Source organism: Homalodisca vitripennis, chromosome 1, assembly GCF_021130785.1.
Source record: "Homalodisca vitripennis isolate AUS2020 chromosome 1, UT_GWSS_2.1, whole genome shotgun sequence".
Classification (NCBI taxonomy): domain Eukaryota; kingdom Metazoa; phylum Arthropoda; class Insecta; order Hemiptera; family Cicadellidae; genus Homalodisca; species Homalodisca vitripennis.
In genome coordinates, this window is record NC_060207.1 from 29,334,489 (window position 1) to 29,358,204 (window position 23,716).

General features: G+C 34.3%; 2 protein-coding genes across 5 annotated transcripts in view; both read left to right on the forward strand.

Moving 5' to 3' along the window:
* Positions 1-4,784, forward strand: part of LOC124358996 — a 33,471-nt gene extending 28,687 nt beyond the window's left edge. For all 3 annotated transcript variants that reach the window (XM_046811303.1, XM_046811313.1, XM_046811324.1), the window contains exon 2: positions 1,521-4,784. In XM_046811303.1, the coding sequence (XP_046667259.1) occupies positions 1,521-2,763 (1,243 nt within the window). In that variant the 3' untranslated portion in view covers positions 2,764-4,784. The remainder of the gene's footprint in view (positions 1-1,520) is intronic.
* On the forward strand, positions 2,754-22,398 carry LOC124359004. 2 transcript variants are annotated; one of them, XM_046811345.1, is made up of 2 exons: positions 2,754-2,894; positions 19,603-22,398. In XM_046811345.1, exon 2 carries the CDS (start codon positions 19,607-19,609, stop codon positions 20,843-20,845), a length of 1,239 nt encoding a protein of 412 aa, XP_046667301.1. In that variant the 5' UTR covers positions 2,754-2,894; positions 19,603-19,606; the 3' UTR covers positions 20,846-22,398. The 2 variants fall into 2 exon arrangements, with proteins under 2 accessions (XP_046667301.1, XP_046667293.1); XM_046811337.1 differs by lacking the exon at positions 2,754-2,894 and adding an exon at positions 11,747-11,866.
* The last annotated feature ends 1,318 nt before the right edge of the window (positions 22,399-23,716 follow it).

Here is a 23,716-nt window from a genome sequence, read left to right on the forward strand (position 1 = left end):
CAAAAATACTGCTCTGTCATCATCACCAAACAGTCCTACCACCTCATGTCTCGCTCCCGCAAACATATTGCTCTGCCATCATCACCAGACAGTCCTACCACCTCAAGCGGGTGCACCTCATGTCTCGCTCCCGCAACATATTGCTCTGCCATCATCACCAGACAGTCCTACCACCTCAAGCGGGTGCACCTCATGTCTCGCTCCCGCAACATATTGCTCTGCCATCATCACCAAACAGTCCTACCACCTCATGTCTCGCTCCCGCAAACATATTGCTCTGCCATCATCACCAGACAGTCCTACCACCTCAAGCGGGTGCACCTCATGTCTCGCTCCCGCAACATATTGCTCTGCCATCATCACCAGACAGTCCTACCACCTCAAGCGGGTGCACCTCATGTCTCGCTCCCGCAACATATTGCTCTGCCATCATCACCAGACAGTCCTACCACCTCAAGCGGGTGCACCTCATGTCTCGCTCCCGCAACATATTGCTCTGCCATCATCACCAAACAGTCCTACCACCTCATGTCTCGCTCCCGCAAACATATTGCTCTGCCATCATCACCAGACAGTCCTACCACCTCAAGCGGGTGCACCTCATGTCTCGCTCCCGCAACATATTGCTCTGCCATCATCACCAGACAGTCCTACCACCTCAAGCGGGTGCACCTCATGTCTCGCTCCCGCAAACATATTGCTCTGCCATCATCACCAGACAGTCCTACCACCTCAAGCGGGTGCACCTCATGTCTCGCTCCCGCAACATATTGCTCTGCCATCATCACCAGACAGTCCTACCACCTCAAGCGGGTGCACCTCATGTCTCGCTCCCGCAACATATTGCTCTGCCATCATCACCAAACAGTCCTACCACCTCATGTCTCGCTCCCGCAAACATATTGCTCTGCCATCATCACCAGACAGTCCTACCACCTCAAGCGGGTGCACCTCATGTCTCGCTCCCGCAACATATTGCTCTGCCATCATCACCAGACAGTCCTACCACCTCAAGCGGGTGCACCTCATGTCTCGCTCCCGCAACATATTGCTCTGCCATCATCACCAGACAGTCCTACCGCCTCAAGCGGGTGCACCTCATGTCTCGCTCTCGCAAACATACTCTTACCCCCTATGCAATAAAAAATCTAAATCATATTATATAAATTTAATTATTTTTAAATCCCAACTAAAATTAGAATCTAAATCCCTTTTGTTTTGTTGGTTATTAAGTTCTCAACATTAGCTATTTATTTCGTTAGACTATAATTGATATTAACAATAATTAAATATGTACACATCATATTTTAATGTAGAACAATATTATTATATATGGGCAATGAGCAATGTTGTAATACAAATGTTATATCAAAGTACAGGTGCTTAGCGAATATGTTATACATTGCAATTAAATCGTATAATTTTTTAATAATCGCGCCATTACTGGGTACTGCAATTACTAATCTGTAATTTTTATTACTTCATATAGTTTATTGATTGAAAAATCAATTGTGTTTCAGAACAATGGCGTGGGAGATTCCTTCATGGATCGACGAAGCCTTTCTTGCTTCTACCCTCCAAGGAGACGACACCAAGCAAAATGTTTCGATTGTCAAGTATTCAGTAAAGCCGGCTGTACCAACTGGTGAAAACTACTCCAGCCAGATATATAGAGTCGCTGTAAATTACACAACAGACAAGTCATCTACAGAGCAAACCACATCGCTCATAATCAAGGCACCGCACACTAAAGGAATTGCTGCTGAATTTACTAGCATGTTCGTGGAATTCGACGTTTTTGCCAAAGAGAAAAGAATCTACGATGAGCTGTTACCAAAGATGCATGATAAATTAAACCTCCAGTTTGGTCCAAAATTTCTCCACAGCCCAGTAGAAAAGGTGTTGGTTCTACAGGATTTGAACGAAGGAGGCTATACTATGGCTAAACGCCATCAACAACTTGATTTTCCTCACTGCTCACTGGTTTTGTCAGTCCTAGCGAAATACCACGCTTGTTCAGTAGCGATTCACAAGGAAAACCCAACATTTCTTGAAGGTCTCGGTAGAGAACTCTTGTACAGTAATGAAAGCCCTATTGGTCAACAATTAAAAGGATGGACAGGCCCTTTATTCAACATCATCGGTGGAATTTTGCAAGAGAAGGGTGGTTGTGAACAGTATATAGACTTTCTATCAAGCAAACTCGATGGGCTATGGGACTCTTTCGTTGAAAAATTCAAACCCAGAGAGAAAGGTCTAAATGTCCTCAACCATGGAGACTTTTGGGTGAATAACATGTTATTCAAGTACGACGATTCTGGAAAAGTCAAAGAAGTTAAATTCATCGATTTTGCTGCTGCTAGGTACACGACTCCAGCAACTGACATCGTCTACTTCATATGGAGCAGTGCAAACGAAGATGTGCGAGAGAATCGGCTGGACGAGCTAAGTGACGTGTACCTCCAGAGCCTCAATGCGACATTGGAGCTGCTGAAGTGCGAGGAACGGTTATCCAAGTCGGAGTTGACAAAGGAACTCAAATGTTTCAGTGACTGGGCGTTCACTCTTATCTGCCAGTTTTTACCTCTAGTACTGACAGATTCTAAAGATGCCATCAACACGGAGGAGCTCACTCTGGCGGATATGGATCTCAGTGACCCTTCAAACCAAATGCTAAAGATGTATGAAGGAAAACTGTTTCAAGCTGCTCTTCCAACTGCTTTGAGACATCACCAAAAGTGGCTATCTTCCTTGGAGATATAGTTATTTCATCTGGAACAAAAATTGAACCTATATTCATTACTCAAATGTATTGCTTAAGCTTATCATACAATTAAACATGTGTGCGTTAGGTAGCTTCTTTTGAAGCCCAGTACTGCCAGATTAAAAGTTAAGTATGTAACATTCCAGTAACATAATGCATTGTATGATTGGAGTATTTTTAGTTTAATGATGAACCGTTTGTACGATAATCGTACAGAGCTAAACATGTAATCGAAATTAAATGTCGTATGATAAACAGTTATCTAATACTTAATTAATTTTTAAACTTCGCAAAAGATTTTAAACAAAATTAAAAAAAATACAATCAATTAACTTAGGTCTCTTTACTTATTGAAGTAAAATAGCATTTATTATACATCACAACTTCTGCTAAAGAATATTTTAAAAGAATTTTTTAAATTAATTTACAAATATAATAAAACTGAAAAAGACAAATTTATAGCCAACGGCAATTTTTTAAAGTCTCTTTTCTTATTTTTGGACTTGCTTCTAAACTTGCGATCCGTATATTACAACGAAGTACTAGGAAAAGTGCTTTAGTCTAATAATATATATCCCAAGTAATACATGCCCATTTTCCTGAAGGATTCCTTGTTCAAGACATTACATAATAATCGGCCAATGTTACGTTGTTTTTGGACCCGTTTAGAATTCATAAGTAAAACAGACAGTAGTGACAACATAAAGTTCTTTCTGAAATTGTTTTAAGAAATCGCCAAAATGGGCATCTCCCACGAAAGTATAATCGTTTCATCCAGAAAAATTGAACCAATTTTCATTTTTTTAATTTGAACAAGCTTATCATGCAACTAATTATGCAATGTATGTGTTTGGTAGCTTCTTTCGAAGCACATTATTGTTAGAGTAAAATTATATTATGTAAATGACATAAAATGTTGTGTCATTTTAGTAATAGTCTTAGTCTGTAAATAATAATATTATGGCAACTGTAAAAATCACACTATTTTACAATTTTTGGATGGAAGAGTAGTCAGATTTCTTGTACGGTGACCATTCAATCAATCTACACTTCATGTTTGTAGTTTTTAATTTATGTCAACTTTCAAAATATAAAAAATGTTAGTTAATACTATAGAAAGTCATAGAATACAGGTAATAAAGAAGATTTTAAAATAAAATATTTAAATGCATTGTAATAAATCTTGTACGTAACAGAAAATTTAATAAACTACGAGTAAGATATCTATAAATTCTTAATATTAAAATTTAGATTTTCTTTTCTGCAAAAGTGAAGAAATTACTAATTTAAACATTCAATTATTAACAATATATCATGTGACGTACGTGAAACGAAAATACTGGATTTGATTTATTTGTTCTTAGATGTGTTTAGGAAACGTAATATCAATAATTATTATATATCGTACTTTTTTAGTAAGTAACATTGAAGCTACAAATGTAATAAAACTTAAGTAGACTTACTTTTTATATTTTATAACCAACGATCCTTTATTAAGTTGTTGCTTTATTTACTTTGTTTTCTTAACTTTTTGTTATTGTACAACAAAGAGCTGTATAAAGTCCCGTAACACAATTAATTATTGATATCACAAGTAATGTATGTTTCAATGCCAATTTTAAAATATTCAATAGTATTGTCAACTTTTGACTTTCGTGGAATGTGTTAGTGTAGTTTGCTAACTAGGCAGAGTTCAAGTTCCGATTTCATAGTAGCTGGTAAAAAAGTTTGTTATTTTTAGAGTGCAAACATTTTAATGATCCAAGGTATCATAGTATACATATTACATAATGAAATAATTTATCAATATGTACAGTATAGAAGCAGAGATTTACTAATCAAATTCTGATTAATGCCAATTTTAACAATGCCTTCATTAATATTAAGTACTTGTATAAGAATAATACAATTCTTTATTTATATAATACTTTGTAACCGTGTCTTGTTACTAATGTCATTTATATTATTCATATCAGCTTTTACGTATGTTGTAAGAAATAAAATGAATTGTACTGTAAAATATTGTCTACGTGTGGCTACAACCCCATATGTTGAATTGGATAAGCGTTAGCGAAGTATGAATAGTAGGTAGGGACAGAGTGTATTTTTAATTAATTTCATGAAATACTGTTCATTATAAAAACTCTGGCATGGAATGATTATCTCTTTTGGTTAATTAATTAAACCCCTCTGATCAACTTATTCTTTTTATAAAAACTATTGTACACATATTCTCATAGCACAGACACAAAACACTTGTTGTACTGACTGACTTACATAAATACAAAGTCAAGCTCACTTCCAGTATACTTGAAACTTGAAATTTATCAAAATTTTAGATTAGTTCGTTTAATCACTAGAAATAACCTGAAAGCCAGTAATGTCTCAATTAAATTGCTCTAAAAAACCAAAAGGGCCTAAAATAGTCTTTCCCCCAAGCTCTGTACCGGCTAAACCAAACGTTGAAGCTCAAATCTGAGGATGAATCCGGTCTTAATTTAAATTTTCTACAAGACAGGTCTAGCCACTTTTTGCCATAACTCTAACGTTTAAGTCACAAAATACGTTTAAAAAACTTTAGTTAAATGTAGATAATTTTCAGTGTTATTTTGTAATCAAATGGCAATTCTGATCGATATAGAACACAAATCTAACGCAATATCTTTATTGGAAATCAAGTATTCTTTACAAAAAATCCTGTGATATTTCCTCTGTCTCTATTAGTCATCCCGAAAATACCCCTCAAATTTAAAACTTTAGTAAATTCTTGTCAATTTCATAGCTTAAATTGCTTTAATTATGTTACTATACTACTATATTTCGTCCGATTAGATTCAGTCCGAGATTAAGTTCATTTTTCTACGAAATCCATTTATTATATTTATATATCACGCACTTTTACAAAATGGTAAACACATTATAATTATGAATGCACAATTATTTTCAAGAAAAAGATACAAGTAAGCGATACATGGTATGGTATTACCTGATTTTTCGTATAATATTTAGAATGGTTACAAAATCCTAAACCTGTCATCTTCTTAAAAACGGTGCGACCATTTTTAGTTTTGATTGCACCAAGGTTTTCAGTGGGAGTGAACAGTGAAAATAAGAGCGCAAAATATAATAGTCACAATCCTTTAAGATACCCTTCCTGAAGGCAGAAAAACATGAATATTGGGTCACTTCACGAGAAATTATATACATTTGAAGTAGTCATTTGTGGTCTTTTTATAATAGGCCCAATAGAAAACGGAGGGTAAGGATTTCAAATCTTTACAGTAAGTATGTGAAATATGATAGAAATGATTGGCAAATTTTTTATTTCGAAAAACATGAGTTAATGTTTCCGAGTTAATATCTATAGTTAATCAGTTTATATATATATATATATATATATATATATATATATATATGTTTTATATATTTTATTATAATTATATAGATATATAACGGGTGTCCCAAAATTACAGGACCAAACTTCACAAAATTGTTCAGGAGGTCAAACTGAACGAAAAATGTTATACAATGTATAGTCCTATCTTGCTTCGTTTACCTTACATCGGCCATTTTGTTTTTTACATACAATTAATTTTATTTTCAATACGGGTTTACCGATTTTGTTGAAACTTGGCATAAATATTATAAACATGAACATAAGTTGTAAAAAAATATTTTTTTTTAATCTTATGTGTATTTTCAAATTGGCGGTCATTTAAAATAATAAAACTTAAATAACTTGAAAGGGACCTGGAGTGAGAGAGAGAGAGAGAGAGGGAGAGGGGAGAGAGAGAGAGGGGGGAGAGAGAGAGAGAGAGAGAGAGAGAGAGAGAGAGAGAGAGAGAGAGAGAGAGAGAGAGAGAGAGAGAGAGAGAGAGAGTGAGAGATGCTAATGATCTGCCATACGTCTTACGTCTTAGAAGGACAATCACTATCATGGATCTCGAAATAGCAAAAATATGTATATACTGATTTTTATAGACCAATTCGTTCTCGAGATATCTGAACAGATATAGAACGCTAACGCTCAGTCATTAATGTAGGTAAAATAATAATAGTCAAATCAAACAAATAGTCCTCTAGAATAAACACCAATGAAGATGTTTTCTTTCCAACAACCCGCCCCTCTTATAAAATTTTAAACATCAGTAACACTACGTTTTGAGATCTGCAATCAAATGAACATTAGCTATTGGCCTGATTGGTCGGCGAATGCAGACCTATTGTGGCCTGCATTATGTAGTTCAGTTTTAATAATTAGTTGAGTTATTTTTTTTCTTTAAGTGCATGTTTCAGAGTTATTGAAGTTAACACAAAAAACATGGTGGTTGTAATTCCTGACTCACGCGTATTACAACGCTCTGGTATGATTTGTTTATTTTAACCTAGTTCGTAATTATGTGTTAGGTTTAATTATATAGGTACCCGAAGAAGAGATCAAACTGCAGATCTCGAAACGTATTGTTACTGATTTTTTGTATCACTGAACGATGGAAAATGTTCGGAAAACTCCTGTTTCTTTCACAATCCTCCCATCGTTAAAAACAAACTTCAGACAAAGAATATTCTTCTTAATCGTCTTTTCTCAGCGATTGTTTTCTTAGTGTGGTTAGGGTAATATAACCCTATCTTGTCAACTTTTAAAGAACGGTGTAAGGGTGTAGCCTCTTTGGCAGAACATTGCAAACAATCAACAAAGTCGTCGGTTGCATTTTCTAAATTCTCAATACTTCAACAAAATGTTAAAATTCAAATTTCCATTTAATGAATCACTTAATCGAGCCCAGTTAGTAAATTTGTTATGTAACATTTCACTTGACTTTTTTAAATATATCTGTACAATTAAGTATAATCGGCGAACGATCAGAATACAAATCAATGCAGGATTTGATATCTGTAAAGTTTTAATTAATACCTTTTGTAACAAATAATCTAACAAATCTGGAATTTTTTGCTTATCAGTTGGCCAGTATGTAGGTTCACCCGTAGAAAGGTGATTGCAATGATTATCATTTATAACCTTTAATAGTTATCCTCTTAGAGTGACCAACTTAATGAACTCTGTTCATTAGAGAACTCTGTTCTTAAAGTCTCGCGTCGTTATCACCTCCTGCTAAAAATTTATTTCCCAATGCATTGGAAAAACTGTTTAATTTGTTGTTTGGTTATAACATGTATAGGGGAATAATAAATTGCTGGAAATGCAATAGGGCCTAATTAATCTTTAAGAACAATGATGGAGGCTTGAAGGTGTTTCTCTCTAAAGCTGGTTAGTTCATAATGTTTGTGTCTTACTAAAATGGCACTACCCTCATGAGCCGTGTTCTCAGAATGATTGGTATAGAATAGGGTGTAGTTAGGAATTTAAAAATAACTATTGTCCTTGAAATGAGTTAAATGAAATGAAATAAGTAAGACATCTAAGTTATGTTGAGTGATGAATAACTAAACTTTTTACTATGCTGAGTCAACCCGTTGACATTTCATAAAGTGTTTTGAGAAGAATATTCATTTTAGACGAGTAACAATAGTAGTCAGCAGATTAAATAACGTACTAATCTGTTCTGTTTGTTTAGATAAAATATTTTCAAATTATTCAAACAATGTTTGAATGATGTTGGACAAACTTACAGATTCATCTAAGTGTCCGTTTCATTCTCGTTCCCTTGAAGGTAAACGTCATTTCTGTGATTATTGTGTACAGCTTGAGCGAAGGTTACTCCTTCAGTGACTACACTATTTTGAGAGAACTGGTTTTGCTTAACATTAGTTGGGTTGTTTCGTCTAGAATGATCCTGGTAAGTTTCATGTCTTCTTTCTAAGGAGAGGGAATTGTTTGTTTTGTATTTCTCTATACACGGAACAACCTTTGTAGTTAGCCGGAAGGTCTACAGGGCACTAAACGCGGAAAGAGGGTACTGTTAAAAGTTTATTGCAAACCTTTGTATCATGATCCTGAGAAAACTTAACACAACGAAACGTATTTTGACAATATGATTTATCATGTCCTCAACGTTGGCAACGTTTACATTGGACAACTTCCTTCCCTTTATTAGATGGTTCAAATAAAGCTTTAGCGTTTAGTAAATACTGAACTTAAAATATTTCTTTTTTACGATCGCAAGGGTCCAAATAAATAAACAGCAGCAAAAAATGGGGGTTAGCTTTGAATATTTTCATTGTTTGTGATGATATTTTCATCCATCGAATTTTCTTTGTTAGACAATTGTAATGCATAGCTATTACTGAGTTCAATAGGCTGATAATGTCTTTCTCCAGTACTTTACGTCAACTCTAAGTAAGTACGCGCAATACTGAACTAAACAGTTTCTTCCAACAATCAACTCTTGAGGACAGTTCAATGATTATTTAAACTTTTGAAATGCAAAATGTGCCGAAATTCGTAGGTATGCAATCAATAAATTTATTTAGCTCTCTAAGTTTAAAGCTTTGATCATAAAATTTCATTTGATACCAAGCGCAATTCAAACAAATTGTACTGGGGACTGTTGTGAAGCAAAAATATACGTGTATATTGTTGAAAAACTTAAATTACGAAAAAATCATAATTCACTTTGAATGAACCATTCTCACCATTGTATTGTGTGCAGAACGTAAAGTATGTTGTTCGAATTTAAAATTTATATAATTTTTAAAAAGTGTCACCCCTTGAAGCTATAAGTCATGTACTTACTGTAAAATGCTTAAATATTACGGAACGTATCTGAATAGTCCGATCCTGGCTGATGAATTTTAATCCCACTCTACTTCAACTATTGGGCGCGGAGTAAAGAGGGGAACCAATACTGTTGCTAATTTTACTTGTACACAAATTACTGATGGGTCTCAACACTGTAGCAATAAAAAACATTAATGTTATCATAAGCAAATATACGTACGGTACATTTGATATCATTCATGGTTCTTTTTTTTAGAAAACATGTAAATCAAATAGAGAGTAGTGATCATAGAGTATAAAAGAAAACGGTATGTAGCCACCATAACCACGTCAAAGCGGGAGCAGGTGGTGGTCAGCAGCAATATGGCAACACCGCCTTAAATGTCGTCGGACTATTTTGATATGGGCTGCTCTATACTAGCTGCTAGTATTTGAGCCTAGTGTGAATCCTAAAGTCGGAGTCCCATAGCTATCTTAGTGAAATCATTTATAATGTAATATGATGGAAACCTCTGATAATTTTCAACGGAAGTAGGCATATTCGAGGTATATATTATTTCAGTGTTCATTCAGAGTTTGACAAAAGCACGAACATCCAAAGTATCACATGTACGAGTTAATCTCTAGAATGCCCATAAAGTTAAAAAAATCGGGAAGGTTTCCTGGAATATTAAAAAATTCTGGATGAAATAATTATAATACTTATTAAAAATGATAGATAGATTATATTAAATTTACGTCACAAATTGAATATATACTAAGCGGCTATTAATACTTAACACCTGATGTTCGCCCAAGAGGCTGAAACATTGCTTTTCATTAGAAAAGAATATTAAGTATACTGGACGTTTTGGAACTACAATTTGAAATCACATATCTACCAAACTGAAATAAAATATAAACTTTATGTTTTAAACCGTACCCAAAAAGACCAGCCCTGAGATCCTTAATTATACAACTGTACGATAATGAAGGTTGAGACAACCCATACCTTGATGCTAAATATAGGTCGCCCTGTTAAGCTCATGAGATCCGTTCACTTAGAGTTTGAAAACACCTAACAAATATAAAAAACTACAATACGCTGGTTTTTTTTCTTGAAGCTCACAAAGATGGCAATAAATTTGAGAACAAAATACAAATTTATATTCTACTCTCAGTGGGTAGTACTAATATTCGAATTTATGAAAACAAAAACCAAGTTCAGCAGAGACAAGGCTCACACACTGCAGCTGTAGTATGTTCAGAGCCTAGCGTTCTCACCCTTGATTATAAACAACTAAGAAGAGAATGTTTAAATTACATTGTTGAGCCCGCGAGGAGGTCCTCAACGATGGCATTATCGATTACCGAATGTATCCAGTCGGTTGGGGCAATTTCATACAGTGATGAAGACGATGATAAAAAGGTTTAGCACACAGAAGTTGGCCTGCGGAGCAAGCACTCAACTTATTAAAACAACTAATACTTCACTTCTGACATTTAAGTTCCTCTCGGCTTGTGCAAGCATATCTTTAAAGTGGTCCTGCTCACTTATATCGACAAATTGCGTTCAGAAACTTCCTGGCAATTGTAATAAAAGTTACTAAATATTTTATATCTTGCAAACGTTCTATAACAATTCTGGACTTTTTGTTATTTCACTTTAAAAATTTGCAACAGACGCCGATTTGTTATTATTGAAGCAAATCATAGCATTATTTGTTTACATGTTCCTCACTATACACGTGCAGAGTTTGGTATCTGTAGCTTTTCTACTTCTACAGGTATAATTTTTTTTATTAAAAAAATACAAAATGGCGGCTAGCGGCTAAACGAACATTTCTCGACCTATGCTTAGAGGCATTTTCTTCCTTGGAATAAGTATGTACCATATGTACATACATATACACAATATTATATATGTGCATATACAGTTGAAACTAAAGAAAATTACCTGAACTTCAATAACATCAATGATAAAGTAGAAGATAAATCATTTTAAAAGTTCGGTTGAATGTTGTTGGTGTTTAGTATGTTATTGAATTATATAAGCTAAACAACAAAGTAATTTTGATAGACAACAATTGTTTAATCTTCATCCTTTCCGAAATATCTCATAAGAATTCAAGTAGGTCTGTGATAAACTTTATTATCATATCAACCTGAAGCACATACTTCCTAAGGCTTAGTTTGAAAAGAGGTTACTTTGGATTTATTACAATAATTGTTCTTAGAACTGAATGAAAAGCATACCATGTACACTTTAAAACCTAGAGATATTTTTGATAGCCGATTTCCTTTCCATTTATCCTCTTGTTCACGTTATCTTTCGGTGTCAACTGATATATAACCTGACAATACAGAATCTGGCGATAGCAGATAAACTAGCTGCGCAGTTTGGTCGAGAGCTAACAATCTGCGGAACTTGCTCGAAATAACTGGTAAGATACAACAAGTTATCTGTGGGATAAATACAGTAGTGCTAGTTTTGTTCATCTAAGTTCACTGTATGTGTACACTTTACTTATTTATTTAGTAATTTTATTATTTACTGGTTATTACTTACTGTCCTACCTTAATAAATCACCTAAGAGGCAACTATATGTGTCTGCTACATATGTTACGGTATTATAACTAAATATATCAACTAATTTCATAGGTTATTTGACTTATAACAGCAGCCAATGAATGATATGGTGCTCTCAGACCGTAAAAGGTAGTATTTTGAGGTGACTTGCTCATACTAACTATATATCAACTAGTAGCTTCAAAATTATAGTTGAATTAAAGACAGAAGGGTATTGAGACCCGGCAGCGATGGCCGAGGTTCGGGGCTCTTCGGGACCGGTCGGCTACAATGTTGCCAAGTTGTTCTTTCCGACTCGATCATCCACAGCGTTCACATCAACCGCTTCTAGGTAGGGGTGGTTCGCAGCGGAAACATGTGGACACCTTTATCGAAACGATAAATTAATAGCGTTCGTTGTTTTGAGAATTGTTATTTTATAAGTAATTGAATCAGAAATCAAAACCTTGTAAAGGATTTTTACTGAAATCACGAGTGTATTATTGAAAATATAATACATAGGCCTAATAATAATAATATGAATATGGTACATTTTACTGTTATTAATAGTTACCTTCTAAACACAAAGGAGTATATTGAAAAAGAACTAAAATTATATTCGTTAAGTAAATGCAAGTCTGCTAAGTTATAATTATTTACTCAGTCTTATCAGTCTTAGCAAATCCATTGAAATGACCACTGTGCACGGTCAAAAATCAACTTAAAACAAATAAAGATATTGTAGTTTTGAACCTGATTAAAGCTCGTTTAGGATAGTATTTTTAACCAATAAAAGGTCTCCTGTTAAAAAACCGTTATAGGATAATAATTGTTAATTGTTGAGTCTAAAACTTAAATTGCTAGAGTGACCAAAATGCAAAATTTGCGACTAGGCGTCAATCCGACTATGATATGAAATTTCCTTCAGTGTGACTTTTATCGATCAACTTAATGTAATCTAATTACTTGACAAAAAATCTGTAAAAATATTTCGAAACTTGTTATATTTTTAAATTAATTACTAAATGTTACTAACTTTAACCACAGATTTGTGATGAAGGATGTTTTTTTATAATTTTCTTATCATTCAATTTTGGAAATCAATTTGATATATAGAAAAGCGTGGATTTATTTACAAAAATGTAAGATTTAGTGAGTCGATTATTTTTATTTAAGTCTTATAATTTTTTCATTTATTTTTCAATAATAGCGCCCATTTTATAATCGGTTAAAACCTCTTTGGAAATTACTTTTATTTCTGAGTAAATTAAATACTTAACAGTACATATACAAAAAGCCAACTCAATTTGCTGCACAGTTTAACCAGGAAATAAGTAGTGCCGTTAAAATACATTTAACAAATTTTATTAGTAACATGTAAGGTGTTATATTTACCAATCATTACAAACTATCAATCAATACGGCTTTTTACAGTTCATCGAAGTCCAACACTCTTTCTGCCACCGTGAGGAGAGAGGGAAAATACCACTCACGGTTACTGCCGCGTTCTTCCTCTTCATTGTCGCTGCTGTCAACTGTCCGAATCCTCTTCACTGGAGAGCTGTCATTGCCGATGTTTATTACCATCTGCTCAACGGAGTCTTCCATCAACCCTTCATTTTTCCAAGCATCTTGGATTATATTCTTCGTGTGGTCTACTACCTTCTTCCAATCAGACTCTGTTACATGTTCCAACTCCTCTTTCGTCAACCGTAATATTTCAGTTATGTTAAATTTCCTGTTGCTCTCTTGCAACATATTCCTTTACTTGAGCCCAGATTAATTCTATAGGATTGAAGTGACAGTGGTATGGTGGCAGACGAAGTACTCGGTGACCATGTTTCTTCGCAATTTCGTCAACTTCATATTTTGTCTGTGGTTTGTTTCTTTGAATAAGTTCTAAACAATTCGGCTTTTAACATCACCTTTTCATACTGTATGTCATAATTATTTAACCACTCTATTTATTTCATCCTTTCTAGAACTGCTGTTAGGTGGTTTGTCAACTACTTTTGAGTGGTACTTTGCATTGTCCATTACAATGAGCGAGGGCCTCGTTAGGTTTGGAAGTAAAGCATCTTGAAACCATTTTGAAAATACTTTGTGGTTCATCCCTTCATGATACTCGTTGGTTTTCTTTGATGTAAAAAGTAATGCAACAGTTAGGAATAAATCCAGCAGAGCTGCTAGCATGCAAAACAATTATCCTCCCCCCTTTTCCAACGGGAACAGGAAACGTAACCTGCAACAGAATTCATCAGTCCATCCAATTTTTTTACAGTGCCCAGAATTTACCCAAGTTTCATCAAGCCAAAACTATTTCCTCAAAATTTAAATATTTTATTTCTCTAAGAAATCTGCACCTGCAAGCAATGATGTCTCCTCTTTCCATTAATATTTTACGGCTGCCAAATTTCTTGTGTTTGAAACCCAATCTCTTCAATATAATGGCAACAGATGATTTGCTTCCACGAAAAAAAATCTGCTTCTGCAAGACTTACTTGTAGCTTCCTTATTGTGGGATACTCTCTTCTTACGAAGAATCCGTAGACATGGCGGCGGATGGCATCTTTTTGAAAGGCGTCCAGCTCCGTAACAGGCTTAAACCTCGAATATTTCTTATCGGGAGTGTTCAGTTTCAAGCCACTCTGTTCACTTTGTATTTTCTCCTTTCCAATTCTCACAACTGTATTTTTTCCTATCTCCAAAGCCGCAGCAGTTCTTTCGATAAACTTTTTCTACTGGAAGTATCGGTCCTTTGTTAATTTTCTCTCGCTGGAAGTAGTCTCTCACTCGTAAAAAACCAACTCACGGGATTGGCCTCGCAATGGAACGCCTTTTTCTCCAACCTTGGTGTAAGGCACACTTATTCACCGCGAGTGCGGGGCCTACCGCGTTTTTTTATCACTGTTTCAGTGCACGCATATGGTACGGAATTGACAGTAATTAAATAATGTCTGCCACAAAAATGTAAAACTAGAAAGTACGTGCGTACACTTGTCTTTCAAATACAGGTTTTAGTCTTGAAAAAGACTGTTTAAACACTTGACCACGAACAAACAGAAGCGCAATAACACCACACGAAACAACATACATAACCAACAACCAATGACGTAATGAAGTACGGTTTGCTACTGCGCATCACCCAGCTGATACCTACCGGATGGACAGCTACAAACAGAGGAGGACGTGACAACGCTGCCTCCGTCTCGAAAAGGAAAGTGCTCGGCTGTGATTGGTTGGAGCGTAGGGCGAGCCTTCGTAAGGCAGTTCGGCTGTCTTCGGTCGAGCTCGTCCCAATACCCTTCTGTCTTTAATTCAACTATAGTTTCAATACCAACTGTTGGGATTGTAAAAAGTCACTTGGTGTGAATCGTGAGGTTGAATAATATTCGTTAGCTAATTAATGAGCACCTTTACAGCAACATGAATGTTTGGACCAATAATATTTGCAACATGAATATATTACGTGCAAACCCCGTAGCATTTGGTATACATACAATGTATGTGATATCATGATTAGTTAGTGAATACCAAAATTGGGTAATTCTAAGCAATATATGGGTCAACCTCGATTTTTCTCATATTACAATATAATGTTCCAATAGTCAATTAGAAAAGGAAATGAGTAGAATTTCTTGCCGGAAAGCAGTTATAGGGAGCAGGCAACCGCCAGACGGTCATATATTGCTTAGAGTTACCTATTAGTGATCAGGGGCACTGACGTGATCTGGGCTTCAAATTTGGAACTACTCGACTTAATTTTTTTTCTAAAAGAGCAAGCAGCGCGAAGCGCTGCGCAGCGGGCAGGCATCGTGCGTGATCCTTTTTTTATTAAAAATTTCTGATAAATTGTTATTACATATTACAATATAATGTAGGTAATGTATGTAAAACAATTTTAAACACATAATTACATGCTGGAGAGCAAAGTAAACCAATATAATCCGCCCAATACAAAATCTCCGTAAAAATCTGGTAATCTGGTAAAGGAATCTGTGTCATTCCTTTGGCCTGAATCAATTCAGTATAGACGAAGATCACGCACGATGCTTGCCCGCTGCGCAGCGCTTCGCGCTGCTTGCTCTTTTAGAAAAAAAATTAACTCGAGTAGTTCCAAATTTGAAGCCCAGATCACGTCAGTGCCCCTGATCACTAATAGGTAATTCTCGCGGTTGCCTGCTCCCTATAACTGCTTTCCAGCAAGAAATTCTAGTCATTTCCTTTTCTAATTGACTATTGGAACATTATATTGTAATATAAGTTGCCTGCTCCCTATAACTGCTTTCCGGCAAGAAATTCTAGTCATTTCCTTTTCTAATTGACTATTGGAACATTATATTGTAATATGAGAAAAATCGAGGTTGACCCATATATTGCTTAGAATTACCCAAAATTGAAACTTAGACTCCTTACTGATATGTAATTGAAGGATGGAACTAACATTTTCTTGGCAAAGCCACAGAAAATATAACCCATTCCATATTTAATGTTTCTTATCGTTTTTGTTTTTGAGCATTATTGGTTTTTATTAGAGATTTTATGTAAATAAAGATCAAAAATAAATAACTCAGAGCATTTAAGATATTCATTAATTTTTAACATTTAGAAAATGTGACAAGTAAAAATGATTGTCGTTTGGGTAAAATGACAAGTAAAAATCGATATTTATGTTTTGAACCATTTTACCTATTCTTGTTATTTTTACACAAGTTAAAAATCTCGTATGCACTTTAAAATCAAGTATGAAGTTCGAAACTGACGATGCAGTGTTTAGCGTTGTTACATTAAGTTTACAGCAGGCGTGGCGTTCGCAAGTTGCCTTGGAGTTGATGAGAGCTAATGAATTTAGTGAGTGGTCATTGTGTTACGTCACCGTGAGCGTGCAGTGCTGCCAGATGATGCGATTTTAATGTTCTTGATATTACCCGCTAACCAAGATGAAAATTTCCGCTTTCCCACCATACAAGTGTAAATTTCCTCATTTTAAATACAATGATATATAAAACATTGTAATGTTAGCTCATATCGAACATTTATTTTTTTAATTCTGAACTATATATTAAATTAAGGAAACAGGTATTTATAATTTACGGACAGTTCATAAAAAGTATAAAACAATATTCAAGCGTATCATAGACATACAGTTTCAATTAGTCTTAAAATTTTAAACAACTACCAAGAAGCATTCAGTGCCTACAATTTGTATAGCTGTCTTAATTTTTCCTTTCCATTACTATGCTTGCATACAGGACACCATTATTTTAATTCTTTTACCAAAATAACACAAACTAATAGAAACAAATGAATTGATTAAATACATTTTAACGTCTACAACAAAATCTGAGTAAAATCTGGATATTGCAAGAAATATTTTAAAATTTTAAACTATCTTATTTCACAGCTAAAGGCTGGCGATAGAAGATGGGGTGTAAAATCTCAGTTAATTATTGTTAACTGAAGGACCACTCTTAGAGTTCACTTTACACAAATGGTATATGTAATAAATTATTTCGTGGACTCATACACTGGTTTAGGAAGTATAAAATACCCTTAAAATATAGGGACTCATTAACCTTCCCTCAGAAAATTATTAAGCTTCATTACCTCATAAAAGCGTTCTAGTTTTAAACAAACCATTTTAATGAAGGAGGAGGAGCTCTTCTTATTGGAATATAAATTTTCTATTATTTTACAAAAGAAAATTCACAATTCTCCAATGATGAAAGGTGTCACCTGATGATGGCATCTTCGATGTCGAAAGGCCTCGTGAAAAATACACAAATTATTGGAGAATTGTGAGTTTTCTTTTGTAAAATAATTGAAAACCATTTTAATGTTTGTCGTCCAAATTTTGGGGGGCTTGGGCTCCCCTGAGTCCTCTCTTACATACACCAAAGATTACCTGTGTTTCTTTGCCACATGGTTAAACGTCATATGACTGTAAGTTAGTTTGTTTAAAAATGTATTTATTGTTCAATTTTCTTGTTGCCATCATAGGCTAATGTAAAAATGTTCGCTAAATCCTATGCAACAATAACATGCACTATAATTAAAATCGTTACTTATTTAGAAATGAAGCTTCATGCATAATTCCAAAATCGTTCCAAGTTTAGTGCGTTCTCGAGATATCCTGATGTAGACAGGCAGACATACAAATGTTATTTTTACAGCCTATCACTTCGTTAATGCTACTCCAATGGTATCTGAGGTATACTGGTTTGCATAGAGACTGAATAAAATCTTATATAATGAAAAACTACAAAGAATGACCCCATTGTAGATTGGCAATTAATTTGAAAAGATATATGTACTCATAGGAAGAGACTAAAGTTTGTTATTAAATAAGATATAAATTAATCAAGCAAGAAAATATTAAACCCAGTATTTATATATGCATCCATATTTACTTAATTATCTGGACGTTATTGCTAAATGGTTTACACAAACTTATGGAGTTAGGCAGCCCGGTTACTCTCACTCCCTCCTCTAATAAAAGAGATCAGAAAATATTCTTTTTTTTTCAAAATGTTTATATTGCGGTTAACTACTACCTAACCCACAGACAAACTTCTTGGGGGTAAACATGTAAGGTTGGACTTTAACTTAAACTCCTCTCCATCCAACCCAGATTCAAAGAAGTAAAATAATGAAAATGTGTTATTTATCCCTGATTTAAAATCAAATTGAGATTTATATACAGGGTGGCGCACATGTCAGTTCACACACATTCTGTATAAAAAAAATATTTTCAATTGTTTGAAGTAAATTCATGAACCCTCGCCCGTCTATTAGGAACAATATTTTCTTATTAAGTCTTAAATCGGCATTTACACATTATTCAGATTGCTGACAAGTTTTTTTAGTTACAAATCCCCAAAGAACTATTTTTTAAGCAACGATTCCCATTAATAGCAATTTTACACTGGTTATAGAACTAGTTTTATTATTTATATTTTATCTAAAATAAGCACGAAATTGGCCATTTTTGGAATACAGGAAACATTGTTGGCTAATAGGAGCCTATATTTTTGTCCAATTTGAACGCGAGTTGATGTATACCTAATGTTTATTCCACAGTACATTGGTGCAATGGTATTTTGACATATACCCATACATTCTAGCATTACTCTTACTCTCTCTGCAATAAAGCATCCAAATCATATTATATTAATGTAATTAATTTTCAAATGAGAACTAAAATTTGAATCTAAATCCCTTTTGTATTGTTGATTCTTAAGTTCTCAACATCCTAATAGAATTAAAAATTAACAATACAAAATGGATTCTTACTGCTAACTATCAACATGTAGGCCTAAGTTGATTTCGTCGGTCTTTAAATCGACAATTCAAATTGAAAATGTAAACTTCGTAATTTTATGTATTCCTATTTTAAAGGCCATACAACATTTTAAACCGCATATGTTATAAATAATTATTATACAAATGCCCTCTCAGTGTACAGACACATAGCGAATACGTTATGCATTGAAATTATATTAAATTATACAATTCTTTAATAATCTCACCATTACTGAGAACTACAATTACTAAACTATAATTTTTATTACTTCATATGGTTTATTGATTGAAAAATCAATTGTGTTTCAGAAAAATGGCGTGGGAGATTCCTTCCTGGATCGACGAAGCCTTTCTTGCTTCTACCCTCCAAGGAGACGACACCAAGCAAAAGGTTTCGATTGTCAAGTATTCAGTAAAGCCGGCTGTACCAACTGGTGAAAACTACTCCAGCCAGATATTTAGAGTCGCTGTAAATTACACAACAGACAAGTCATCTACAGAACAAACCAAATCGCTTATAATCAAGGCACCGCACACTAAAGGAATTGCTGCTGAATTTGCTAGCATGTTCGTGGAATTCGACATTTTTTCAAAAGAGAAAAGAATGTACGATGAGCTGTTACCAAAGATGCATAATAAATTAAACCTCCAGTTTGGTCCAAAATTTCTCCACAGCCCAGTAGAAAAGGCGTTGGTTCTACGGGACTTGAACGAAGGAGGCTATACTATGGCTAAACGCAATCAACAACTGGATTTTTCTCACTGCTCACTGGGTTTGTCAGTCCTAGCGAAATACCACGCTTGTTCAGTAGCAATTCATAAGGAAAACCCAACATTTATTGAAGGTCTCGGTAGAGAAGTCTTGTACAGTAACGAAAGCCCTATTGGTCAACAAGTAAAGGAATGGACAGGCCCTTTATTCAACATCATCGGTGGAATTTTACAAAAGAAGGGAGGTTGTGAACAGTATATAGACTTGCTATCAAGCAAACTCGATGGGCTGTGGGACTCTCTTATTGAAAAGTTCAAACCCAGAGAGAACGGGCTAAATGTCCTCAACCATGGAGACTTTTGGGTGAATAACATGCTATTCAAGTACGACGATTCTGGAGAAGTCACAGAAGTTAAACTCATCGATTTTGCTGTTCCTAGGTACACGACTCCAGCAACTGACATCGTCTACTTCATATGGAGCAGTGCAAACGAAGAAGTTCGAGAGAATCGGCTGGACGAGCTAAGTGACGTGTACCTCCAGAGCCTCAATGCGACATTGGAGCTGCTGAAGTGCGAGGAACGGTTATCCAAGTCGGAGTTGACAAAGGAACTCAAATGTTTCAGTGACTGGGCGCTCACTCTCATCTGCCAGTTTTTACCTCTAGTACTGACAGATCCTAAAGATGCCATCAACATGGAGGAGTTCACTCTGGCGGATTTGGATCTCAGTAACCCTTCAAACCAAATGCTTAAGGTGTATCAAGGAAAACTGTTTCAAGCTGCTCTTCCAACTGCTTTAAGACATCACCAAAAATGGGTATCTTCCTTTGAGATATAACTGTTTAGTCCAGAACAAAAATAGAAACAATATTCATTTATTTAAATATATTGTATAAGCTTTCATGCAATTAATCAATGCGTGCTTTAGGTAGCTTCGTTTGAAGCACTTACTGCCAAGTTCTAGCAAAGCTAGTAGCAAAAGTAGACTATGTAAAAGTCAATAATTATTATATACATACATTGTGTAACTGCAGCGAATTTTTAGTTCCACAAATAGCTAATTAACATGAGAATCGTAATAAGCATAATATTGTAATAGTTTGGTTGAAGAAAGGCCTAATAAATAAAACAATTTGTAATACAACATTTAAATATTTATATAACACTATATTTAATAAAATATGCAACAAATTTAAGACTGAATTTTGAACACAAAACTTTAACCCTTGTTTTTTCACCCATTTTAGGGAAAACAATATTTATTTTACATTGTAACTCCTTGAAGAGAACACAATACAAAAATAAAACGTAACACAAATATAAAAATATAATTCAATGAAGCCTTAATTTTACATTATAAAGTTATTGCCTTAATTTCGCGGTTGTTTTACATTTGTTGCCCTCATTCTACTATGAAAAGCTGTTAAAAGTGTCGTAACTTAATTGTTTATATCGCATGTAATACGTGTGATTTTTCTGGAAAAATTACTTTAAATAATTGGCTAATTTGAGGTAGCTAGTTAGTTAGTGGACTAGTTATTGTAGGTTGTGAACTAGATAGTGGGTATAGTAGACAATGATAAAGACGTGGAATTGTTTTCTAAAATTGCTTTATAAAATCTACAAACATGAACCCCTTATGTGGGAATATGGTTATGTTTGATCAATATTAATTTTTTAAATACACTTTATAAGCTTAGCATCCAGTTAAGCAATGTATGTGTTAAGTAGCTTCTTTTGAAGCACATTACTGTCTTAGTAAGAATAGATATAGAATAGAATAGAATAGAATAGAATTATGCTAATTTTAAAAGTATTTTCTATAAAAGTACAGTAATTGAGAAGTTTTTAATGTAATTTTGAAAACATAATAGTAAACTAAAACAAGTATATAATATTAATATAATAAATTACGAGAGAAATATCGTAATTTTTTCATTGAAAAAGTTTCACTCTCCTTTCTGCCAATGGTTAAAACATGTGTATAAAATTAAATATTCGATTGTTAATAGTTTGTCATGTGTTGCGAGATCACTCATACTTGAATCTGTTTTAAGTATAAACAAAAATATCAGAAAATTGAAGTAGAATTAATTGTACATATAAGGAATATCTGTACGATATGTTAGCTTGTTTTTTTCTGTTCTGTCTGAATTTATGCTGCCTTTATACTGCAACTAAAACAAATAATTTATGCATATTTTTGAACAAAATAATTTGTAAATTTACATTGTATGTAGATTCCTTATTGTAGGTTGGTAGGACTACTAGGCAGATAATTCAAGAAAATAAAAAACTATAACTACTGTTTTCAAATTGTACTAGCGGACCCGGCGCGCTTCGCTGCGCATTTCAATAAGTTTCCCGCGGCTTCGCACGCAATTTCCCGTTGAAAACAGTACACTATATTCACTTATTCATTTTCTATCACATTCTAAACATTGCTGAGATAATTGATAGTCGTTCCTTCGTGAGCTTCTTGGGCGCATTATGAAGGTATGTACCACATTCCTGATACTTCTGTCAAAAAAAAACAACTAAGGTTGATTTTATAACATTCTTTATATTTGTAGCCACCGTAAGATAGTAATTATGATATCTGCATTGCTCTTCTGATCAAGCATGAGCATGGTTTATATTAAATAAATATTGCAGTTAAAGGTGAATTTTTACGTCAAATTTGAATTGTATTATCTGGGTAGTAAAGTCTATGTTTAACAGTGATTGCAGAAACAGTTTAAACAAAATTTGTCGTTTCTCTTAAGCTTACTCTATGCTTTAAAACTATAAGTGTAGTAATTAAATTATATATAAATATATTTTTTGTCGCATTATATATGTTTACAAAGAACAGCTGATTAAAAATTTGAAAAGACTCTTTCACTTAATAACATATGTTTGCTGCAATGCATTTCTTACGGGTATTTCTGTAACCAGTGGGGCGGAATCCTGAATCGGGAAAGGGATAAAAAGTATCCTATAACCTTCTACAGATCAAGACGAACAAATTAAAAACAAAATTAGGCGAATCCGTCCAGCCGTTTGTGAGTGATGCTGTTACACACGAACAGTTTCATTTTTATATAATAGATAAAAATCTACCGTTTTTCTGATAGTTGGATCAAACCAGGGGCGCACCGACGGGGTGGATGATAGGACCTGCCCCCCTCTTAAAAGCATTTCAGTTCAAAACAATCAATCACCTAATAGTCTATTTTAGACTAAAAGTAACATTTATATTGGGACTTTCCAATAAATTACAGTCAAATATATAAATTCAAACCTAATAACTATTAATTTACGAAATACACGGCACTGCACGTGTAATAACTTAATACTTCAGTACCTAACCAACTACAAAATGTACTAGTACTCATTTAGACTCAAACGTTAGAAAATGGTACAAGTACATGTTCCTACTGTTACTGCTAAGTGTAGAGTACTTTGTGCAAGGAACGGCGGTAAGCGTGTAAAGTACATGTATCGTAAAAATATCTGTTACAGTAACCTGTACCGGGTACTTTCGGTTTACAGTAGCTTATACCTTCTGTACAAGCGAGTAACCGGTAAATAAGTATCTTTTGCAGTAGTCCCGACGTGATCAGTTGTCACATTAGTGAATTTCCGAGGTCTTAGAAGTATTGTACTGTATTAGTTTTGTTGTCATTTGTTGTCACAACGAGTCAACACAGCTCTGGGCAGTTAAGAT

Coding starts and splice junctions, on each gene's coding strand:
- LOC124359004 (XM_046811345.1), top strand. CDS start 19,607: ATGGCGTGGGAGATTCCTTCCTGGATCGACGAAGCCTTTCTTGCTTCT.